The sequence below is a fragment of the Ambystoma mexicanum genome, chromosome 4p, assembly GCF_040938575.1.
Source record: "Ambystoma mexicanum isolate Mex_15411 chromosome 4p, UKY_AmexF1_1, whole genome shotgun sequence".
Taxonomy (NCBI): Eukaryota; Metazoa; Chordata; class Amphibia; order Caudata; family Ambystomatidae; genus Ambystoma; species Ambystoma mexicanum.
Window position 1 is genome coordinate 231,204,119 of NC_090927.1, and position 23,245 is coordinate 231,227,363.

Below are 23,245 nucleotides of genomic sequence, written 5' to 3' on the forward strand. Positions count from 1 at the left end.
TATGTGAGCCTGTCAGGGACGAGAAGGGGGATGGCATTGGTTACGTTTCAATATACTCAATGTAAATTACAGGAATGATGCAGTTGTGGCCATTGGGACTTAGCAGTTGTGGATGCAGGTGATGTGCCAGTTCAGTGCCTCATCCATGCCTGGTTGAGTTTGGGACTTGCCTCTGGTGATGTGTGCATGTGTGTGTGTTTGGGTCTGACACTGACATGGTGATGGATGAATGCATGTGTGGATGTGTGTCCATGCATGAGTGGGGTCTGTGCTCACATATGGGGGTGACTGTACATTCACACCGCATCCTGTCATGTGTACACTCACCTCCATCGGAAGTGGTAGCCACGCCGACCTCCATTCTGCCCACTCCCTCGATGCTTTCGATGGCAATCATGTTTGCGCATGTCTCCTCCCATTCCTTCAGGCGTATTGGTGAGCCATCTCCACCGGCACTGGCAATGCAGTGGTTCTCAGCCAGGATGCCCCTCACCCGCAGCCTGAGGTCGTCCCACCTCTTCCTGCATTCGCGCACAGTGCGCGTGCTGGTGCCCACGGCACTGACTTTGGCAGCCACCTCCTCCCAGATGGCTTTCTTCTTCAGCAAGGTAGCGCGGCGCATGTCATTGGCAAAGACTACCTCTGCATGCTCTGCAAGGGTCTGTGTTAACATGACCAGTTCCTCATTAGTATATTTTTCCTTCCGCTGCCTGTCACAGGTTTTCTTCAAGGCCTTGGGCATGATACAGGTGTCACGGATGATTTAACACAGCTCCCAACTCCAAAATGGTCCAGTGGGCAGAGGATAGCAATGGATTGTGTTTTTAAAGATGGCCGCCGTGCTCTTTCCCGTTCCGGTGCGATTACGCTATTTCCGGTTCCGCAATTTAACGGTCAATGCTAATAGCGGTGACCGCTAATAGTGGTGACCGCTATTAGCATGTAGAGTGAGGGCGGAGGGGCTATCAGCACTTTGGTCGGCCCCGGTAAGGTGCTTTTGCGGCATGACGGTAGGGTCATTTACCGGCATGCCGCTATGCGCGTGTCCGCTTACTCGTAATGGTACGCTATTGACGGTCTCCTGTGAGGGCGGACACGCTAATAGCGCCATGCCGGTAAATCCCGTTTTTTACTGCCTACCGTGTAATGAGGCCCCATGTTTCTTGCTCTCTAAGTGCTCAGCTCCACACCCAGCTAAACTCTCTTTGGAGCAATGCATGCTTGGACTTTTTGTAAAGGTATTGTGACTTGGTCAAAAACCTGACACAGTCAAGACGGAAAGTTGACTCGTCTCAACCAGAGCCAATCCTGCCCCAGAGGCGGGATGTGGAGTTGTGGGTGTAAATCTAGATCGCTTCTATCTGTGACAGGCTAAGTCGACTAATTGCCAGGTTTCTTGCCTGTACCTGTTGTTCAGAATGCTGACGACTTTTATTCTTCTTGTCCCATAAAACTACATTAACCAGAAGACCCGACGGAGGAAATAGTGAGAAACCTAACCAGGAAAGAGATGGCAAGGAATTGCAAGAGCATGGAGTGATCCTCTCTTCAAACCAGCAATACAGACAGTCTAAGTGACACAGACACAAGATGTGAAATTGAATGTACCTTTTGCAGGACCGTGGAACAGTTTGCATGTCACAACGGCAAGCCAGAGGCTTCATGTAGTCCTAATTTGAACTATGGAATAGACTACATTTTTACAAAGCTGTCATTATCAATTGATGGTAGACATACAAACTCTGAAATTGACTATACTTTAACCCCACTGCCTTTTCCAAACATTGGTGGACCTACATACCAAGAAGCGGGAAACGAAGCCAGATGTTGGCCCACGGAGACAGCTGTTGGGAGAACCTAAAGGCGGAGGTGAGTGGATTATAAAAGTGGGCAGTGAAATTAGAGTAGTGTGGGTTATTCACGTGTGCACAGACTCAGAAAAATAGGACAAAGAGACCTAGGATGAGGAAAGACAGTGTAGTAGATTATGAAGAAGAATGTTCAAGAGTGTGTGCAGGGTGAGACTTTGGTTTCTGAGAGAAAGTGGTACTTGGCAGTCAGAGTTCATGAAAGGTGAGTGAAATTAAGGAAGAGGTTAGGGTAGTGTTATTGGGGATGATTGAGATGGGTGACTGAGAGAGTGAAAGATGGGTGAAAATGGGTAAAGGTGTGGATGGAGAGAGAGTAATACAAAGTAAGATCAGAAGGTGGAGGCAGAGAGAGAGAAAAAAAACATTGGAGGGACAGACAGCAAAGTGTGAGGTTGAGAGGGGAAAGATGGAGGGAAGGAATATCATGGAGGCAAGTAGGAGGTAGGGAAAGGAGATATAGAGAAACTCAGAGTGAGGAACAAAGGGTGTGACAAGAAAGGACAAGTGAAACCTGTGTATTTGAAAGGCACTTAACCCACCTTTTGAAAACCATTGCAATTCGTGTAGGACCCCTGGATAGAATTCACCTAGGAATTGTGCAGAATCTGAGGGTGTCCTGACTTCTTTCCGCAGAATATCCTCCTCCCACGTGGCCAGGGAAAGTATGTCACTTTCGGATCCTGACCATGGGGGAGGATATGCGGGCGAGGATCACCTGGGTGGAGGAGACTTGGGGAGTGGAGATCAACCCCCTTTAGGTGATACATGGTATTCCCCATTTCCCTTTTCTAATGAAACCAATATCCCCCAGGGCATTATAGGTTATTCCCAGTCCCTTCCATATCCTTTTCATGAATCCTCTCCCAGTGAACATCAGGCAAATACTGGCATGAGGAAAAGACACACTAGAATTATACAACCTCCCCTTATTTCCTATACACACAAACACCATTTAGGTACTGAGACGAAGAGGTCACCATTAACATAGAAGACAGACTGGAAGAAGATGTGAGGTCTAGTTGATGGACCCCTTATCCTGGAGCCGGGAACTTTAAAAATGGCTCCGCTGTGAAGCACTGGGAGATGCCCAGGGAAGAGCGCGCAGGAGAGTTCCAAGGCAGATGTTGTAGCAGCGAGAAGGCACCTTTCTGAGATACTGGCAGGTACACAGAGCATGATCCGATGCAGCAAGTGAGAGTGGCTTGTTGGCAGTCTGATGAGGAGCTGAAGAAGCAGTGCGACGCAGAGCAAAGGTAGCTGGAGCATTAGAGAGGCTCCCGAATGCTCACAGGTGCAGGACCGCTGACTGTAGTTTACCAGAGCTCCAACACAAACAGTGGGGAATGGAGGAAGCTGTAGAAGATGCTGTATGCATGAGGGAACCAGCACGAGCAGACTGTGAGCAGAGATGATTCTCCGGAAAACCGCAGACCATGCGAAAACTGGTGAGTCCGCCTTGGTGAAATGGGGGCCCTGGACACGGTGGATGGACAGCTTAGTATAAAAGACATTTAATTTGAAATGCCTGAATTGAATATAAGGAAAGCAATATGAGAAGTAATGAATATAATGAGAAAAGGTGAAAGCAAAAATTGTCAACAGTAAAATAAGCAAGCATTTTCAAGAGTCAAGAATAATTTAGCAAGAGACATCTAACAGAGCCTGTATGCAAGGGAAACCTGGGAAAAGGGTGCTAGGTGTGTTAATCAAGAAACCCGAAACAAGGAATATGTTTCTTAGCTGGAGAGTGTACTGGAAAGCTTATGACAGATTGTGCCAAAGAAGTATAATAGTGATTGAGCTTCCTAACATGAAAGTATATGGGGATGCCAATGTTGGTTTGACAAGTGAACGCTAATCAACAAGTCAATGGTAACAAACGCAGTGATAATAAATCTTCAAGACCACGTAAAGGATATTAAGTCAAGCCTCACTGTGAAGCTGAAACTGTTGCAAGATATCTATGAAACAGATAAAGACAAGTTGTGTTGGTTGCATGACCTGTAATGGGTGTACCGTGTGGTTCAACAACTGCCCCAAGACCAAATACACCCACCTAAGGAGAAGCCATACTGTGACTGTTGTGATTTAATACAGAAATACACTCAGTTTGAACTGAAATTGAGAAACTGAACTTTATAATTTTGGTAAATTGAATGTCCAAGGGAACTGTGTTATTTTGAAACATTGGAAGACTTGAAAGCTTGGGTAAAGTAACCCATCTTTTAAAACATGAGCAGTTTGAACTTTGCAGAAGGCAAATCCCCTTTCCATCTGTGAGCTGGAAGAAGCGCTGAACTATTATGTTAAACACTTCTCCTGTGATGCTGGCATCCCTACACATTGTATACAATTAGATGTGAGGTCAGGTATAGGTTTTGGATACAGACATTTGCTTTGGACTTCTTGACACAGAATACGTTTCTCTTAGGTAGGGAAATCCTACCTTAGCACAGGGCAAATTAGGCCTTCTTCCATCCTTCTTTTATTTTAATAGAAGTTTGTAGCCCAAACTTCATTCAGTTGTCTGTGTCTACTTCATGATGCCTTAACAGAATACCCAGAGGGAAATAGTGAGAAGATGTTTGCCTTCAGAACCTCACAAACAGACAGAATCTTAGACAGCAGGGTTTACCAATCTTGATTGACAATCATGGGGAGATTTAGTGATGCCTGGGCTAGCGAGGGAAAATCCTTCGGGAGATGAGAGACAGAGGAACTGGTCATTGGCAAGCCTCTTTTCAGAAACGTTATTAAAAAGCCTTGAATATTGTCTGCAAATTGGTCTGTTATAGATTCAATCTTACAGAAGGTTTACTCCTCAAGGAAAAGGGCTTCATTGCATCTGACCTTAGCCAGAGGCTTAAAAGCCACCAATCCCCTTCTAGGATTTAGTTATACATCGAGTGGAAATCTCCCACTTCCCTATTTTTGTTCCTTATGACTTGGAACTGTTGAGATTTGACAGCTCCCTTCTACAGGAGTGATGATATCTGATCTAAAGGGGGAGCAAGACCTGTCCCCGTGTGTCCACAGGACCCAATAGGGTTACATGCCTAGAGATCCTTAGAGTAACCTGCACTTATGACCAAGAGACTAGTCATCTAGGTACCTTGAGGTAGAGAGTATATTGGTAGATGTTGCAGTACACTTCAGCCTGCAGATGAAGTGCAGAGGAGATCTCCAGCTCTGTGTGTGTTTCTCTGGGGAGGCCGCCAGCATCCTAAGGGTTTAGAGTTGTAGCCTCTGGCATCTGCTCTGCAATCCACAAAAGGACTTCACAACAGTTTTCAGCTACTGAGTCATGCTGAACTGTGGTTACGCTAGAAGATGGCTTCATGCATCTGACTGCCTTCTGAGTTTTGAACTACTCCTATACTTGGTGAGCTGTCCAAGAAATCCTGTATACATCCCTGGTTCAAAGTCATCCACACTGTGTTTGTGTGTCTTCTAACCACTTCTTGCATTGAGACATCTGGACTGAACCTTTCACTTCTCCTCCAATCAAACCGCATCTTGAGACTATTGAGTCATGCAGGATTGAAGACGTGACCGGAGTACACTTAAACCACTGACGCCCCACTTTGTAAATATACACTGCAGTCCTCTGATCCCATCAAGCCGGATCAACACCTTTGAACCGCAGCTCAAATGCAACGAAACCACCTGTAAGACCAGCTTGATACTGTTGAGTCATTTAACAAAGTCTAAGGGCTTAGAGTACTTTTCCAGACACCCTTGTCCCTCTAAGCCCCTGGCCTTTTAAACTTTGTTCAAAGAACAGGTTAGGTCCCATTTTCTTATCCTTACCCAAGACATTTAAGCACACATCTATAGTCTTCTCTTTTTTAATCATGTGGCCGACTTTTTCCCCACTGACGTTTAAATCACAGAACATTCACCCTTTTCTGTTTACTATGTTTCAATCACTGTGTTTTGAGTAAAGACTATATGTTTATGTGTTTTGTATGTTTTATTGAATTTTTAAGTACATCATATTTTAGGATAATCGAATTGTACTTATTTGAATTATTGGTATTTTTGTTTTACTTATTATACTGTATTTGTGGTTTGTAAAGCGCTCTGATGCCTAGTTAGCCATGTTTTTAATAAAATGATCAACACAATATGTAGTCCTTTCAAAAAACCTTGCTCGGATATTACTTGCATTTGATGACACTTGCTGTTCTATTGCTGTGTCGGAACATGCCCCTCCGATCCCCATCTCTGGACTGGAAAGTATAGCATACACGCTGGTCCCATTCACCCAAAATAGAGAGCAGGAAGCACACTGTCTTATTTTATCTTTGTTACTTTTATGAGGGAAATACCTCTGAACCAAGTAGTGGTACAGGTTAGTGCATAGCATATTGAAGCCTTTCACCCTCCTCATATACGTCTTATTTCCAGAATAGGATATTGATTTAAAAAATTCCTTTTGCGTGTACTGTACATTGGTCTTATTCACATGTGACCTTCAATCCTTTCTTTAAAAGCTATTAATAGATTTAGTTTTTTGCAAAAATGTTTGGGAAACAAATATGCATACAACTCAGAGAGACGTTGAGAAGTTTTACACTCTCCTTTGGTGTTGGGAGCTAGATCATCAGTAATTGGGTTGAATAGATTGCAGCTGGGCATGACACCTTCACTGGAGTTAGTAAAGAAAGGGTGTTCTACAGTGTGCTTCATGAATACACACGTCTTCTTTCAATGGCAGATGCCTAACCCTTGCAGTGTGTTGAATAATACTGCCTTTAAGGCCTCATTGTGACCACACTGTTCTCTTTCTATAAATTGCGGTGTTATCTGGAATCTGATCTAGGATACATTTCTGGCAAACTTTCGAAATACTGAGGCCCCTAAGAAGAGGCCAAACATCTCTCATGTATGTACATACTCCAAATGCAGTGATGATCGCTGTGATTTGGATTCTACATGCAGTTTAATTGACATGCATTATTTATGTCGAGTCAGGGATGACTGTGACATGGTTCAGCATGAGTGTACACTCAAAATGGCAGGAATGAATTTCAGTAATAATTTCTCAGTTATGACTGCAGAAGTTCATGCACATTCGCATTTTGTTGGAGTTGGCTTTCTTTATTAGCATCGCTGGACTCAGCCATACAGTGGTTCTCTCATCTATTTGACTCTAGGTCACCCAGTGCGTTTTTGAAATAATGCCTGGTGGTCCAGACAAGCACATGTCTAAACAGATGTTTGATAGGCATGGCTCTTTCCAGAGTTGTATTTTGGGGACACCTTTTTTTCCACACATCCCACTCCTTTGGCAAACATTTGTAAGTAAGCATTTGTAATAAACACAAAGAGAAAGATAACAACTTTTTGTGTGTTGTTCTATGAGGTCTTCATGTGTTTGTGTCTAGGTTCACCCCTTGGCCTCTACTGATGAGATCTAACTGTATATTGCTGCTTATCTCTTTGTATCCTTTGAGGATGACTGGGCAGTATTTCACATTTTCTCAGAAGTCATGTGTCCTTTGTACTGGTTGGTTTAGTGTCTGTAAAATGGGAGCACTGAATGGGTACAACCAAACCCTTTAGGCTTTATATTGCTGGGCATTACATGAATCTTATTTTGATACACCACTTTCTTTGAAAGGTCTCACGAGATCACAATGAGGACTGGGATTTAATCTGCCATCACACTGTCAATCACCATAACTGTTGTATAAGATTCGTAATTGTTGAGTGCTTCATGAATACCATCTTCCACTGCAGTCGCAATCTGGCCCTGCCGCAGCAGCATGCTAGACAGACCCAAATCACATATTACTTTTCTAACAGGTCACTTGAGGTCATTGCCTATGTGAAACAGGCACTTCTGATGACAGCCTGTCCACCTGGTCCTTTTACCTGGTCCTTTTGCCCTGGGCACCATTGATCATTTTCTTCTGGCTTTGACTGACACTATGTTGATGAATATGCATGCTGACCTCCTGTCCTTTCTTTCTTAGATGCAGCTGTAGCTTTACTCACTAAGGCATCCTCTAAGGCTAAGCGTTATCATTGCATTTTTCTTGGCTATTCTCATGGTTCGTAAGCAACACTGTGGAGTATTTTTATCCACGCCAATGCGCCACACTGCACCCCTTTGCCAATAGGGAAAGTAAATTGCCAAGAATGGAGGCAATAACCCCTGTGTGCAATAAATCTACAAAATTGAGCAGGGTTCATAAACCACCAAAAGAGCTGCACGCCCTGCCACATACACAGGCAGAGTGGTGTAAAAGCAGGAATCACTGCTGTCATCTGTCATCTGTCAGCTGTCATCTGTCATCTGTCAACGGAAATAAGGCCACAGAAGGGCCTAATCAGAAAATGCCATTAAAAATTTAGTCATTTCCCCAGAGAATTATGGAAAGGAAAGTGTGCTGAAACCATGGATTCTCCAGGCAGTTAGAGAAATCCAGGTCTCCCTGCCTGACAGCTGCTTAAGGAAACTAGCTGTTAAACCCATTTAAAGATGTTTCTTTTTCTAGAAGAAATTGCAAAATCCTCTATTTCAAGCATGTTTGTGAAGGGCTAATTCCTTTTAAAATGTTTAAATCCTTTATAAACTGTGCTTATATTTTATATTTAAAATGAAAAGACCTTAATGTCAAAGAGCCCAGTATGGGGCCAAAATACTATGTTTTCTGATCTGGCAGCCTGGCCTGGGAAAACTGACATCTTCGTTTGACACTCCCTTGAGAACAGGAAGGCTAATGGCTGTTTATGGATCCCGCATAAAGCCGACAAGCCACACAATGGGCCCACATTAGATATTCATTTGCTGGCTGACCAAAGAACAACGAACAGGATAAGTGTTGACCTCTGCAAGGATGGGCAGGATGTGGTGGATGTTTCTCAGTGAACTTCAAAGTACTGGACAGCTGCTGCCTAGAAAGGGGAGGTACACAGGAGGGCTTTGGTGTAAAATCCTTATTTTTGATTAATGTTTAAAACTCTTTAACTGATAAACCGAAAGAGGGATACATCTCCAACTTGGTAGACATTAAACTAATTTCAGCCTTGTGATTTGAAGACATTGAAGAAACTCGGACCATTTAAGGGACCAAAGTTATGAAAACCGTCTGATTGTGCCAAAACTATTAATGTTGCAAACTTACAATTGTATGTACACGATCCACTGATAAGCGCCCAAAGATGTGTCAAATTAGAAATTATTAATCCAAAGTGTTATGGGTAAAATTGATAAACAATCCATAGAATGACCAATACAGCTCTCACAAACATGGGAAGTGAATGTAATTGTAGACAATCGAATATAAGGTATATGTGTCCAATTTTATGAGGGTACATAATGGTAGAAATGTACATTTGTGCAAAAGTATGTTTTGGGTTCAAATCCAGGTGGGAGTTTCTAAATCCTGTCATAAGGTGACAGCTCTTTTTAGGCTGCCAACCAAAACAAAGCGCATGGCTCTAGCCACTAACAGACATGGGGGTGTGATTTGAAGTTCTGCCCTTGCAATAAAATTTGTATGGATAAATATAAGGGTTAGACTGCTTCCAGAACACACTGATTCCAGAACCCATCCAGATATCCGCGCAGCACCTTATTCCAGAACTCTTTAACTTATAGATGACTCCAGAATCCTTGAAAGATCCAGATTTCTGTGCAGAATCCAGACTCTAGCATTGCAACATTATTGCTAGCCTGAACCAATTGCAAACCTCCCAAACTTGAAGGGATTTAATTCTGATTCAGCTTGGCTTTCTACCACTAAGGCTGGCCCGCTGAAAACTTGCATCCTGCTGTCTACCGTGTCCAGTAACCAGAAGGGGCCCTTCCAAATCCAGGCTGAGGTGCAGTCCAAATTGACCAGAACCACCTTGCTGATCCAATCCCGCTAGAGGTGCCCTGCCACCAGTAGACCAGATCCAATTCATTGACCAGTGCTGACGGTCCAATTGAGTAACTTCTTCTGTAAGTATTAACAGGAAGAACAGTGTCCCTTAGTATATCTGCATTGTATTATCCCTATCTCAACCCATCCCATCTTTAATTCAGAACTCCAGTATTGTTAGAATCTTTCTTGCGCTGATTGTCTTACCTGTGTTCCAAAACCATAACTCCATAGTGATTCTGAATAACTAAAGTAAATCCCAGGAAGAAGTAGAGTATCCACAACAGGACGGGTTACACTGATCACGTGACTGTAAAATCCATCTGTGGCATTCTCTTTTTCATAGTCATAATATAGTGTAATCAAACCCATCTGTCATTTTCAAAAGCACATTTCTGTTTTAATTTTCACACCTATTTTGCAAAAAAGCCTCTCACTAAAACCTCTATAACTCCCTCTGTTTTAAAGATAGAAACACAATCTCAACTCTCACTGATACCTACCATCCATAGCTATCCCCACAACTACAGACTGTATCAGTGTATTTGACCCATTTTTCTTTAATATCGCATAGTAAAGGTTTGCTGCGAATTTTCAAAATTCCCAAGTTTACACGTGTCATTTCCCATTACAAAGTGCTTTTTCCATCCCATCCTAATCTCAAGATTGTATGGTTGTTTATATTATAGCCCATGTATGTCAGGACCTGATTAGTACTGCTTTCTTTAGAATTTGTCTCCATTTAAGCATTTATGCACCTTTTGCAGTCTTTCACAAAGCCACGTTCATCTGTCATTTTCGAAGTGTCATTTGCCAAAATAAGGTTTTCTCTCTTGGTTGGGAGGGAAGGTTGCCTATAATTCTAGACATTGTATTTCATTCTTGAAAACCTGTTTATTACTCACATTGGTGTAGGATTGCTCATTTGTATTTAAACAAAACCTTGCTGGGGGAATCTTAACCTAAAAGCTATCTGTGCACAACACAACAAAACTGTTCTTTTTCCCTGTGTTTTCTATTTTGCCTCCTTATAAGTGAATTTAATTGCTTTGCTTATTTCTGAATTGTATTGTCACCCTTTGGGTAATTGCTGCCCCATATACATATCTATAGTAAACCTATGTGTGATTTGAATATTAAAATACATACATAAATATTTACCTTTACAAACTAGCCTGATTCCTGGTTCAGTGTGACCTGGGGGGTATTTTGAGAAGGGTGTGATATGAGTGGTATATCATTCAGAATATTGAACTTATAGACAAAAATAAAATAAGGGTTTAATTTGCGCACTACCTGCTAGGCGAGACTTGGGTGTGTGCCTGATTGAAATCGTTTATAACACCAACATGCCAACACCAACATACCACACACATACCATGGAGTTGGGGGTAGTGGTGCCAGCCAATCAGGAGGATAATAATGTAGGCTTGTGCTGCCACCAACAACTCTTGTTTCTTTCTTGTTTCTTTCAAGCCTTCTGTGCCACTCCTGTGTACTGCCAGTTTGCTATTGCCAATTGTCTGACCCGGCTTTCTCTCCTCTTTCTGCAACCTCCCACCTACAATATATCTCCTCTAGTTCCACATCTCACTTGCGATTCCTCACTTATGTGGCCAAAACCATCTCCCCATCCTTTTCCTTATCCTATTACTAAGGATTCTTGTAAGGAAATAGCTCACACGAGTTATGACCAGAAGCAAAATACTTTACAAAAATACTATCCAGACTGTTTGACGCAAACTTCACCAGGAAGAAACGTCTTTCTGTGGTCAAAGATGTACATTCTGTTATCAAGTTTCTGACTGACTCCACATTTGTTGCAGAACCCACACTGGTTATCCTTGAAGTCACCAAAATGTCTCATGCACAAGACTTCTTTAGTTGGATACACGTTGAGTCTCAGATCCAAAAATAGGTTGCGATGGTAGCGACTGGGGAACTTCACCAGATATTTCATGATGGATTCCTGTACGTTTTTGAGGCCTGCGCCCTCGTCGAGGATATCATTTCACTCGGGTCTACAAATTTCTGGACTGGCAGGCCATTACCACTGAAGATGGCACTCATAAAAGGTACTTCACACCAGAGAATGACATTGGCTCTGTCAGTGAAATGCCTGGGCTGCACTGTCATTACTATGCCAAATATTGTGCCATCATAAGCACCATTGCTTGGTGACACTTTTTTAAGATGGCGACACATCTTAAGTGTTTTTTACCCCCAAGGTCTACTCAAACATTGCAGCCTCCCATGCTTGGGCATACTTTGTGCGTCATAGCGCTTCTAAGTAGCCAACCAGTTATTTAACCTGGCAAGCTGCTGGCTACACGAAATGAGCATTCGTTGGCCAGGAATGGTTTTGGCCGCAGGAGCAGTGCTTCATCCATGTTGAGAGAATGTGCAGCTCACTGCATTGCATCATGCTTCTGCGCCTCTGTTGATTGGAGGAGAGGGTGGCATTGCTAGAGGGGGCTAAAGGGGCTTAAGCCCCTGGTCTTTTGGTTGTAGCTCTGATACAATCTCAGGAGCTACAACCAAAAGGCTAGCTAGCTCCCACACCCGACAGTTCCGATCGTTTCCAGACCTAGCAACACTCCTGAGAGGGTGTTCTGCAACCTGTCCTTCACAGCCCCGCCACTCTAGTGAAGCAGAAGGCTGTCACCAAACATTGTATTAATCATAGGAAACAGGGCCTTTGTATGTACAGAAGTATTATGGCCGTGAAGCCAGCTGAACGGGAGTGGAGCTGCCAGTGGCGGTGGCCATTCGCCACTCTGCACCTATTCTCTCCTTGGATCATTGCCCGGATGTACACATGCACAGGAAGTGTCCTGGCTCTCTGTGCTCTCGGGGTGGCTGAAGGACAACAAGTAGCACATCACAACTCCCTGTGCGCGCACAAATAAAACTAGACAGCAACGGATTTTGAAACATTTCAACTATTTTGTGATGTTTTATTTGTTTGTAGACCCCTTGCAATTAAACAGTTGGGCTGGGTTCAAAGGCTGCTCCTTATAATCACAGAGCATGGGAACGCGTTTTCCATCCTTCGCCCAACCGCCTGTGATAAAACGGAGAAAGAGCCGACACACAGACACCCACAGCCATACAGACAAACATACACTCGCGTGCAAACACACACAAAAACACACATGGCACACCTCCCCACATGCGCGTTAAGTTTACTAACTATAAAAATGTGAAATCTGCATACATTAGGAATGCCAACGTTAGGGTACCAAAACACAGTCGAAACATCATTAAAAAAAAAGAAACGTAACTCTTTATGAACCTGTCTATTTACCGCCGATTTCAGCCGTGTATAATGGGAGTGTCTTTATTCTGTTCATATTGTGCGTACGGCATGTATGTAGTGTTTGGCCTGTCATAGCCTATTAAAATAAATATTGAGTGTGTTATTGAGATTGTTCTGCATTCACATACCAGATGATAGTCGTGTGTGTCTCTTTGTCTATGTGTGTCCATATGTTCATTCTGTGGTTGGTTGTTTTACAATTTTTATTCATGCGTATTTTGTAGGTGTAAGATTCCACCATTTTGAAAGAAATATCCAATGTGTTTCTTCTTGGGTCCTTTCTAATGATGGTATCTGTTTGGGGGGGAAATACCTCAACTGGTCTAGTGCACGTGCCATGTGTGTTTCATTTGCATCCATGTAGTCTTGTCATCTATTCTGTGTTTGTGGATTGTGGATCCGTTCTTTTCTCACTTTGGTATGTTGTTCTGTTTGAGCCTATCGGTGCCATTCTGGACCTTCTATGCTTTTATGAATATATCAATATTGTACTTTTCTTAAAAAGTCAATATTGCATGTTTAGCTGATATGGGTTTTCAATGTTTTTATGGTAGAAAAAACTCCATTGTCATGATGGTCATTTAAAAAAGCGCAAGAAATGGAAAGGTCCAATTTCTCGACATTGGACCTCATTACAGGTTTGCGGGTATCCCGACGGTTATTCCAGCAGGATACCGGCAATCCTGCCTTAAAGCTCCCATTCCCATAGAGTCCTATATGATTCCATTGGATGGTATTTCCTGAATCACTGGCACCGTTAGTAACCATGCCACTGATTCAGACGTTTATTTGCCGTTAGGGGCCTGAATTCCTGGCAGGTCAGGAATGCTGGGAGACTGTGTCCCCCAACGGCAAACTTGAAGTGTGCCGGTCCGTAAAAAATACCAGAGCTGGAACTACCAGCATTTATTCTGGACTGGCACACTCGCAATGAGGGCCATTAACTCTAGAAACGTATTTCTGTGTTATATGGTCCCTTACAAACTATAACTGGCAAGCATTTTTGGTTTTGTTGTTTTGCCCTGCAACCACAATGCACCTTTAACAAAGGATTTTATAGTAAACATCAATGTTTTTTGTTAGATGAACTTGACCCCCAGTCTATTGTATTGAACGTCATACACTGATATACCTGCAGTGCACTGGGCCCTCTACCTGGGGCACAGTCTCGGCCATGACCCGGGTACCTCTACTCTACTTATTGCCTCTACGGAGCACGGCATGTGGCCATGCCCACTGGATACATTGTGTGGGCCATGGCATTATGTCATACACTGGGCCCGCCCTGCAATCCATTGAGTCTATGAGGCATGCCCTGCAGTCATGTGCCAGCCTCCTCACAGAGACCCAATTTAGCCACTTTGTCTTTAGCATGGCAGAAAGCCATCACACAGGCACCTCCTAGGAACCCAAATGTACCTACTGTCGTTTCTGTGGTCATGCATGTTGATCAATATACCTGGGCAAATCATTTCTTCTATGGCTAGGAGAACAGTAATGAGAAATTAAAAGTGGCACATATAGGATTTTACGATGTTATGGAGCAGATATGGTATTTCTAGTGGAAGGCTACTAGCATGAATGTGGAGGGAGACCACCTAACCTCCCATGGGCCACTAGGTCTTTTCGTGTTTACCCTACCGTTGCTTTGAATGATTCTGATCCGCTCTTTCTTGGCACTGTATATCTGTTGAATGTTGAAAAATCAATAAAAAGAATCACAATAAATAAATAAATTAAATGGGAATAATGCGTTGCAAAATCACTCTGTCACCTTCCGTCAATTCCGTGCATTGGTCACATCCCGAGCACAGCTGTCCATACCACCTACCTGCACCTAAAAATGTCCAAAGTTGGCTTTCTTTAATCTATGTATATCCACTTATGTATTGTCACCATTTACTCCCCTCCACAATCTGGTCAGAATGTCCCTCAAACTCACCCCATTGTAAGAAGCTCACTGCTTCCAGTCAAATCTGATTTCTTATATATTGTGTGTTCTTTTGTGATTAAAAGAGGATTGCTCCTCCTGCATATAAATAAATAAAACAATTATCAAAAAACAATTATGAAATTCCTACGAATGGAGCAGAGTATCTCACATTTGGTTCTTTCTGCTCTGGCCCTTTGTGTGCAATTTCTCCTTATGTTACTATTTAAGATTCTCATGTGTTTTCGGTTACAATGTGGCATTACTAAACCTGCACGTGCAGCTTTCTTCTAAATACAATTACACGTGTCTTTGTAATGTTGTACTAAGGGTCCATAATTCTAATCAGATTTAAAGGCTCCAGGGATTCAAATGTTTAACGAAAATAAAATGTATGACACTTGAATGAAGTTCCTATTCAGATATCGCTTTGCATTGTATTTCTTGCAGATCTTTCGAAGTGCATCTATGGCAAGAGCGAGGCGACTTTGGGAGGCCGGGATATGGGGGCCGTTGTCATCATACAGACCTTTCCCGGTGAACCCAGCTTTGTCTGGCTGGAGGGGTTACAGCTGCAGCACGTCGGACAAGCCTTCCGGAAACCACTGGCTGCCATAACCATTGCCGGCAATGGCCACATGAATGGTGACGTGACGTCTAATGTCAATCTGACTTCAAAGCTTAGTAACACAAAATGATGCTTCATGTTGATCAGTTGTCAATGTACTTTTATGAAAATGGAAAATGTTTGGCATAGCCTGGTGTCGAGAGGAGCAAAGAAGCATGACCTGGCAGGTGCATCGCCGGCCTCCCCCTCTCACCCGGCGACTCTGCCAACGTACACGGCATCCTCGTCACTAAGAATAGGAGCCCAAGGGGACAGAAAAGGCTGCATGCTTCATACAATGCCATGCTTGTTACAGTGAATTACACTCATTAAGTATGCCAGTAAATGACTTGGGGGTGGATAAGTCGTCGGTTGTGTGTTTGTGATCCGCACGCCTCGTGCCAAGCTTTGAGCACGTGCCACGCTGTTTGCCTTTCATGTCCATCATTTGATCACAGAGTCCATTTCCAGTACTGAGCAGACCCATTGTCCTTCGAAAAGCTGACGGGGGTCACTAGCTCAAAATGCTATAATGAGAAAAGCAAGAATGTCTTTAGTATGTAAGAGTGTTGGCATCCAGCGTAGTCGGTAGCTACTGTCCTGTTTGAGTACTATAACCGTATATTAGTTTCATAAAAGGATGTCTTGTCACACAGGGCCTCCTTATGAGTTGGGTGGTGTGGCTAAAATCGGCGGCAATGCAACGGTAACTGAGTTATCGCCGCATTACCGCCACACTCACTATTGTTTTAGCAGTGTGGTGGGGGTAAACCCCCCGCTAAATGCTGTAGATCATTCTGCCACCTTATCACCAAAATGCGTCCATTTTGGCGGAATTACTGCCGGTGGAAAAACGACAGGCGGTAGTAATTCCACTATCAGAAATTCCTATAGACTCCATAAGTGGGACTAACACTGCCATACCACCAATTGTAAGCCAGTGGTAATTCCGCCAGACCATGTGATGGTAACAGGAATACAGATTGGTGGTATTCCAGTAGTAAATCCACCAGAATACCGTCAAACTGTGTGTTTACATAAAAACCCAGGACTCAAAAATACCAGTTGAATTAAAATGAAGCTTCAATTATTTAGAACATGTTTGGAAATAGTTGGACTGAAGCAGCTGCAGTGGCGTTTACCTTTTGATTGCTGTGTCTTGTGGTTTCGAGTTTTGTTTTGAGGAAACTGACCCCATGTGGTACACGTCTAAATGGTGGCAGTGATTTTATCATCTGCTCATTTGTCAGGATAAAGAAAAAAACATGCATGTTTAGAAGTTAAGATAAACTACACATCATATTGAATAACTTTATAACAGCAAATAAACTGTTCATGTATCTGACTCCTTCTGTTCTTAAATAACCAGAACTGATAGCCCCTCACAAAGGGGCTACAGACTGCTTCATGATCTATACCAAATTGAAAACACTTGGGAAGATAGCTAAAAATATACACATGGCTATCAAAGGCTGGCTTCATTCGTCTGTGTCATTGAACACCGGAATCTAGTTACCTGCTTAATACGGATCTGGTTGATCTGGAGCATGGTTCTTGGCGTGCCAGTGCTTCCAGGGGCAAGCCATTGCATTAGTGAAGCAGAAGCTATCCTAACATTCATGAATTCATCTCATCGTCATGCCACTGAGTCCTTACGCTCCCGTATTGCAGAGCAGAGGGATACATCAAACCGATTGAGATGGGTAGTTTGAGGATGTCGTCTTGATCCTCACATGCCTAAACTGAAGAGCAGGCAACCCCACTCTCTGGATTAGGGAAATGCAAAAGAAAGAGTGCAGAGGATACAATTTACAAAAGTGGAACATTATTTATTTAATTAATGTGATGAGTTAATCAAGAACACATCTAAAAACAATAATTTAATGCAGGGAAATGAAGAAAGAAAATATCTCTTACATTCACATTGGCCATAATGCCTCAATTAAAACAAGCATATCCATATTTGCATCCACTCTTCAAAGTCACACACATAGTTTTTAAAACATTTTTTAAATCACATCACAATAATTGACAATTTGTATGGAATGGATATTAGTTCATTTTTATAATCCCATTTCCAGGCGTTTCTTTTTTTTAACAAGACTGACTTACACGTGTTAGGCACAATTGGGCCACGTCTTCATCGGGGAATACCCACCAGTCCTAAACATTAACATATACATTAGATCATAAATCATTATAAAACATGTATAATAAAAAACATTTATATCAAATGGATACCAGTTATCACCCTTGTTAATGAATCCATGTGCTCAAAAACATCTGATGCATTCCAAAAGTCCCTGAGAAAACCTATATACTTCTGGTAAGTATACTCACCATGCGCTTTTACATTAGTAGCATTGGGTGTTTTCCATGTTACACAGCACCCTTATGTACTACTCCCCAGCTGTGCTAAATGGATATGCAGTATGGGATTCACATAAAGTAATTTGAAGATGTTCCAGGCCACATTTCTGTCAAAATGGAATGAGACTAATTAACAATCTTGTGGAGTTTGTTGTTGTTTTTTATTATCATTTGCCCTTTAATGAAGCACCTCAAATGAACCCTGCATTCACATAAGTGCAACGTGGGACTAGCTGAAATTATAATATTGTCCCATACAAGGGCTGCTTAATGGGATTAAAACCACACACACAAACCGTTTAATTTGTATGTTTTCCATATGCCTCATTAAACTCTGACCAGCATGGACCCCACATTCACCTAAGTGCAACATGGGGCTCTCTGTGGTTGCAATGGTGTCCCATTCCACGGATGCTTAATGGAGTTGGAACTATGCAAGAACGCTTTTTTGTTGTACATGTTGTATACGGCTCGTTTAAGTCTAATCAGCATGGGGCTAGGTGTAATACATACCCATGCCAAAAACGTTGCCTGGATAAATATCCACTGTCCACCCATGGCATGGACGTACCGTACACCGCAAGGCTCTATGAGCGTTATAAAACGTATCCATTTCATTTGTGACACATACCTAATGTTGTATGTGGCACATTCTACTCTGGCAAAAGCTTCCCACTATTACAATGTAAACTGCGTCCAGCCCTTACGTATTTAAGCATCCCTCAGGCTTTGCCGTGTCAGATGGATGTACTGGTCACATGACCTAGAGGTGTCCGATCACGTTAGCACGCTTATGAAAATGTGTAGAAACAGAAAACAGACACCTATGAAAGAGTGATTCATAATGTTTTTAAACATGGCTTCCTATTCATTTACCAAAAGTTTCATTAATTACATTTGGCGGCCATATTAGTTTGTGCAGCCTACATTGAGCATTTTCAATGTTTTCCATGTTCTCTTTTGGGGAATACTCCCAAAGTTAAATCACTCAATCTAATATAAACTGAACATTTATATGTGTAATTCCAAACTGTACTAAGCTAGCAAGGTGGTTCACATAAATGATGCACAACCCATATAACAGCAACAAGTACTGCATGTTTTTATTACAGTAGCCTCAGTTGAAGAGAAAGGGAGAGAAAATGTTTTGTTGGTCATTTATCCATGTGAATTCATTTTTTTTTAATTATTTCACCATATGGACTCAGGTTATTGATCCACATGTAATTGGTCATCCCCTGTACTTACTCTGGAAACTACATACTGTTATCCTGGGGATACAGTTTGGCTTAAATGTTAAGCCAGCCAATTCCAGATTTTTATTAGGAATTGATTCAAGTCTACTCTAGTCTTGATTATTCATTCCTAACTGGAGTCCACACTAGAATGGTCATTCCATCTACTCATAACAACCAATAGATGTTAATATTTACAGAGGAAGAATCAGCTCCAATTCTACCGTTAATATTTGGAGAACACAATTCAGATAAGGTGCCGACAGAGCAACATTTAGGTGCAACTGGAGAGATCATGAGAATGCATTTTTGATGGAACTTATACTCTATATTCAAATTCTTTCATGGAATTTAAACCTCTCTCAAATGTCTTGAGGTTAAAAATCCAAAGTTGTTCTTTGTAAGCCAGTTTTTGTGCTTCCTGAGCCAAGTACCCCCACTCCACCTGCCCCGCCTGTATTACGTGAAACGTATGAACCAAAATATGTGATATATACTGAATACGTAAACCAGCAAAGAGAAGAGAGAGGTCTGTGTGCAGTACCCATAAGAATACCCATACCTAAGAGAATATGGGAGGTGAAGTACCCATTGAGGAAACCATACTTGCATCCAATACAATATGATGGTCATTTAAAAGACATTCCTGATGAAGCAAAGAAACTGAAAGACCAGGATGTATGGTGACATCAAACAAAGCTGAATCGACTCCAGATAGAAAGATAACCAGACCAGAGAGGCAGACGATTTACAAAATAATGAAGAAATACCAAAGATAAATGACATCTTGGGATCAAGATAAAAAAACGTATGCCACACACATGATGAAGATACTAAACGTGTACAGATGCAATGAAACGCAAGCAGCAAAGCAATCATGAAGCTAGCCAAATGCTTTTAAATAAGTTAGACCGTAGCAAGCGCCAACATATCCATATATACCTCATAGATACATATGGATTAAATAAAGAAGGAATGTTTCCACTCCATATAAAGCAGTCTTGAACAACGAGGAAGGCCTCAATACAGTGTCGCAGTTACAAAAGAAATTGAATTAACAGAATATATTTCAGCTAAGGAGTTGGCTGAGCCACGGAAGCCACGGTCTTATCAGAACTGGAATTGGCTGACATTGGATACAATTAACGTGAAGGAACAGAAACTCCTGTTCAAGAAGGTCAAGCAGAGCAAAAGACGTCAGAGGACAATTGAAGAATAAAATCAAATACACGAAAAGGCTCAATTCGTGGTGTCCAGTCACGTGTTGGAAGAAAGTTGGACGGATGAGTAGTTCACACCTACGCACGGAAGCCAGAGAGTACCCATACTCCTTAAAAAGTCCTAGAGAACAGTACAGAGTCAAGGCCAACTTCAAAGTGCTAATTGACACTGAACCATTGAGGTGAAGATGGATTGTATTTTTATTTGGTGGGGAGCTGTTATCAAGACAAGCTCACCTGCACCTGGTTGTACGGTCTGTGTGCTGCTCACGTAGATGGAAAGTTAGTGACGGGGTTTAGAAGCCAACCAATTGTAGGGGACCACGTGTTTGGGGGTCCTATAGTTTTGTAGCCAATGGGACATCGTACATTTAGTGACGTTCATAGTGGACATTTTGAAGGGAGGGCTTAGTTGCCCCACCTGATTTTAAATATACAATTCTTTCTTTCAGTTACTCCATACAGATATAACACCTATATTTTGTTATTCACTTAGAACCAATCCTGCTTCCTGATAGGTTGCAGTAGTTTGCCACATAGGATGACGTTGGTGATGACGCAGGTCAACACGTCAGCTATGACCGATTATGGGTTTAAGAACCAGCTTTTTTATGAAATGATTGAGAGTTAGAGTATAGAGCAATTGCTGATGTTCATTGTAATTAAAGTTTGCATTAAAACAGACAAACTTCTTCCAAGCTATTTGTGTCATCTGAATTATTGATGTATGATTAAAATCTGCACCCCCATCTATCTCCAGTGTATTGCCACTCATCTTAAAGGGCTGGAAGCCTCCAGTTCACATGGTAGCAGAGATTGATGGTTAGATAAGATACCATCGGCCGTCGACATAAGTAAATTTAGAGTCTCAGTAATATCACACAACCTTTGCCATTCGGCTGACAGAATGTGAAGCTCCTCGTGGATAGTGGTTACAATAGGACAAAATCCTTGCAAGGAAAAGGGTCTGATGGGCCCCTAGTTTGCATAGGAACCCCTCCCACATCTACGAGAAGCGTATCGGATAGCAGCTCGAAGAGGCGGTAACAAAGGCACTGATCCCGAGGGTCCGAAGATGAAAAACATGCGAATGGTGAGTGAATAAGACCAAAGAGTGTGGCAAACGGATGCATGCGTGGTAAATAATGGAGAGTAACGGAGGGAGGCAGGATAAAAATAATGCAAGATTAAGAGCGTAATATCTATGTATATGGGAAAAAGATATTGACTTGAGTGTTGCCAAGTAATATATGAGGAAAATAGTTGTGAGGTGAAACCACGCTATGAGGATACGCCCTGTTCCTAGACTTTAAAGAGTGTTAGCAGAAGCTTTAATTCAGAGCCCTTTACAAGGGACATATAGGATACGAGATTAGTTTAATGACTTTCTTGAAGGACTTAGCCTAAATTACAATTGGAGCAGAATATAAGGGTAAGACGAGTCCTAAGAGACGATCGTGAGGTGCACGTCCATGTGGCCAGTAAAGTCTGTCTATTTTGTTTTATGTGGTTGTGAGGTGTAATGATGTCAGAGTTGAATGTTTTGAGTAATAGAAGAAACAAGAAGTTAAGACGCGAAATGTGATTATTTTAAGATTAAACTTTGATGGTTGTTTTTTGCTAGATTAAAGTAAAAAATTGCATTGTGACGGGATTGGGGGTTGCGACAATTAGTGCTCACTCATAAGTGTATGTTGATTGAAACATAAAGTTGAAAACTGTAACTAAAGGATAAGGAAGTGGTAGCAAAGAGAAAAGTAAAGGTTAAGAAATGGAAGAAGTTACGCCATTAGTGCATCTTTGCAAACAGCTACCAAAGCACGCGCTTAAACTTAAGCAGTGCAGTGCAGAATGGGTTAAAGGGACCGCAGACAAAGTGTTTATGCCATGGACCCAAGCCGGATCATTATCGAGAGCAGCTCTACAGCATATGATGACATATTGGCATGCTGCATATACAGGAAAAAATTTAGAAAAGCGCCCAGCGAGTCTAGAACTTTGGAAAATGTATGAACATGAGAAGGAGGAGGGGCCTCCTTTAGATTGGTTACTCAATATACGTAAATAGGGGGATGAAGAGCCTTCTGCTCCACCTGCCCCGTCTGAAATGAAAGACGAGATTAAGATAGAAGAAGGGTTATACCCATTAAGAGAACTTAAAGCAGCAACGGGATATAGCCGAATCACCTACGCAAAGTAGTGACGAGGGCCCAGAGAAAGATACCGAGAAAGATATCACCTCCAAAGTCCCAAGGGACAAGGAGAGACGCGATAAGGAGAGAAGTGATCAAGCAAGCACATCTCTAAACATAAGGAGAGAAATAAAGAGATGGAAGGGGTATAAGGATAAAAGGATAAAACTGATGAGATAGCGCTCATACAGAACGAATGGTTGGGAGGTCATATTTTACTTAAACTCAATGGTAAAGGCATCGACGATTTAAGACAAAGCGGAGATCAAGATGGATAGGACAGAAAAGAAAAAAGAAAGGGAGGAAAGATTGAGAGATGAAGGAGCGAAAAGAAAAGATAGACAAAAACGAGAACAGTTATATCAAGATGAGCAAGCTAAAACCAAGACAGATCTGAAGAGCAAAGAAAGCGTGATAATAAAAGAAGAACAGCCGATGAAAAAGAAAGGCTGAAAGAGAAAAGAATAGAAGCTGATGAACAGGAAAGGATAAGAGAGAAAAGAATACAGAGACGAAGAGATGAAAAAATACAAAGGGCATATGAACGAAGGGATATGAAAAAGAAAGAGGAAGATAGAGTAAAAGAAGAGGCGAGAAAGCGCAGAGAAGTCGATGACGACATGG

The 23,245-nt window shown here is 42.1% G+C and overlaps 1 protein-coding gene across 2 annotated transcripts in view; it reads left to right on the forward strand.

Moving 5' to 3' along the window:
• The window catches only part of PKHD1 (PKHD1 ciliary IPT domain containing fibrocystin/polyductin), a 4,356,595-nt gene that overhangs the window by 2,215,886 nt on the left and 2,117,464 nt on the right, over positions 1-23,245 (forward strand). For both annotated transcript variants that reach the window (XM_069605754.1, XM_069605755.1), the window contains exon 40: positions 15,448-15,642. In XM_069605754.1, coding sequence (XP_069461855.1) covers positions 15,448-15,642 — 195 coding nt within the window. The remainder of the gene's footprint in view (positions 1-15,447; positions 15,643-23,245) is intronic.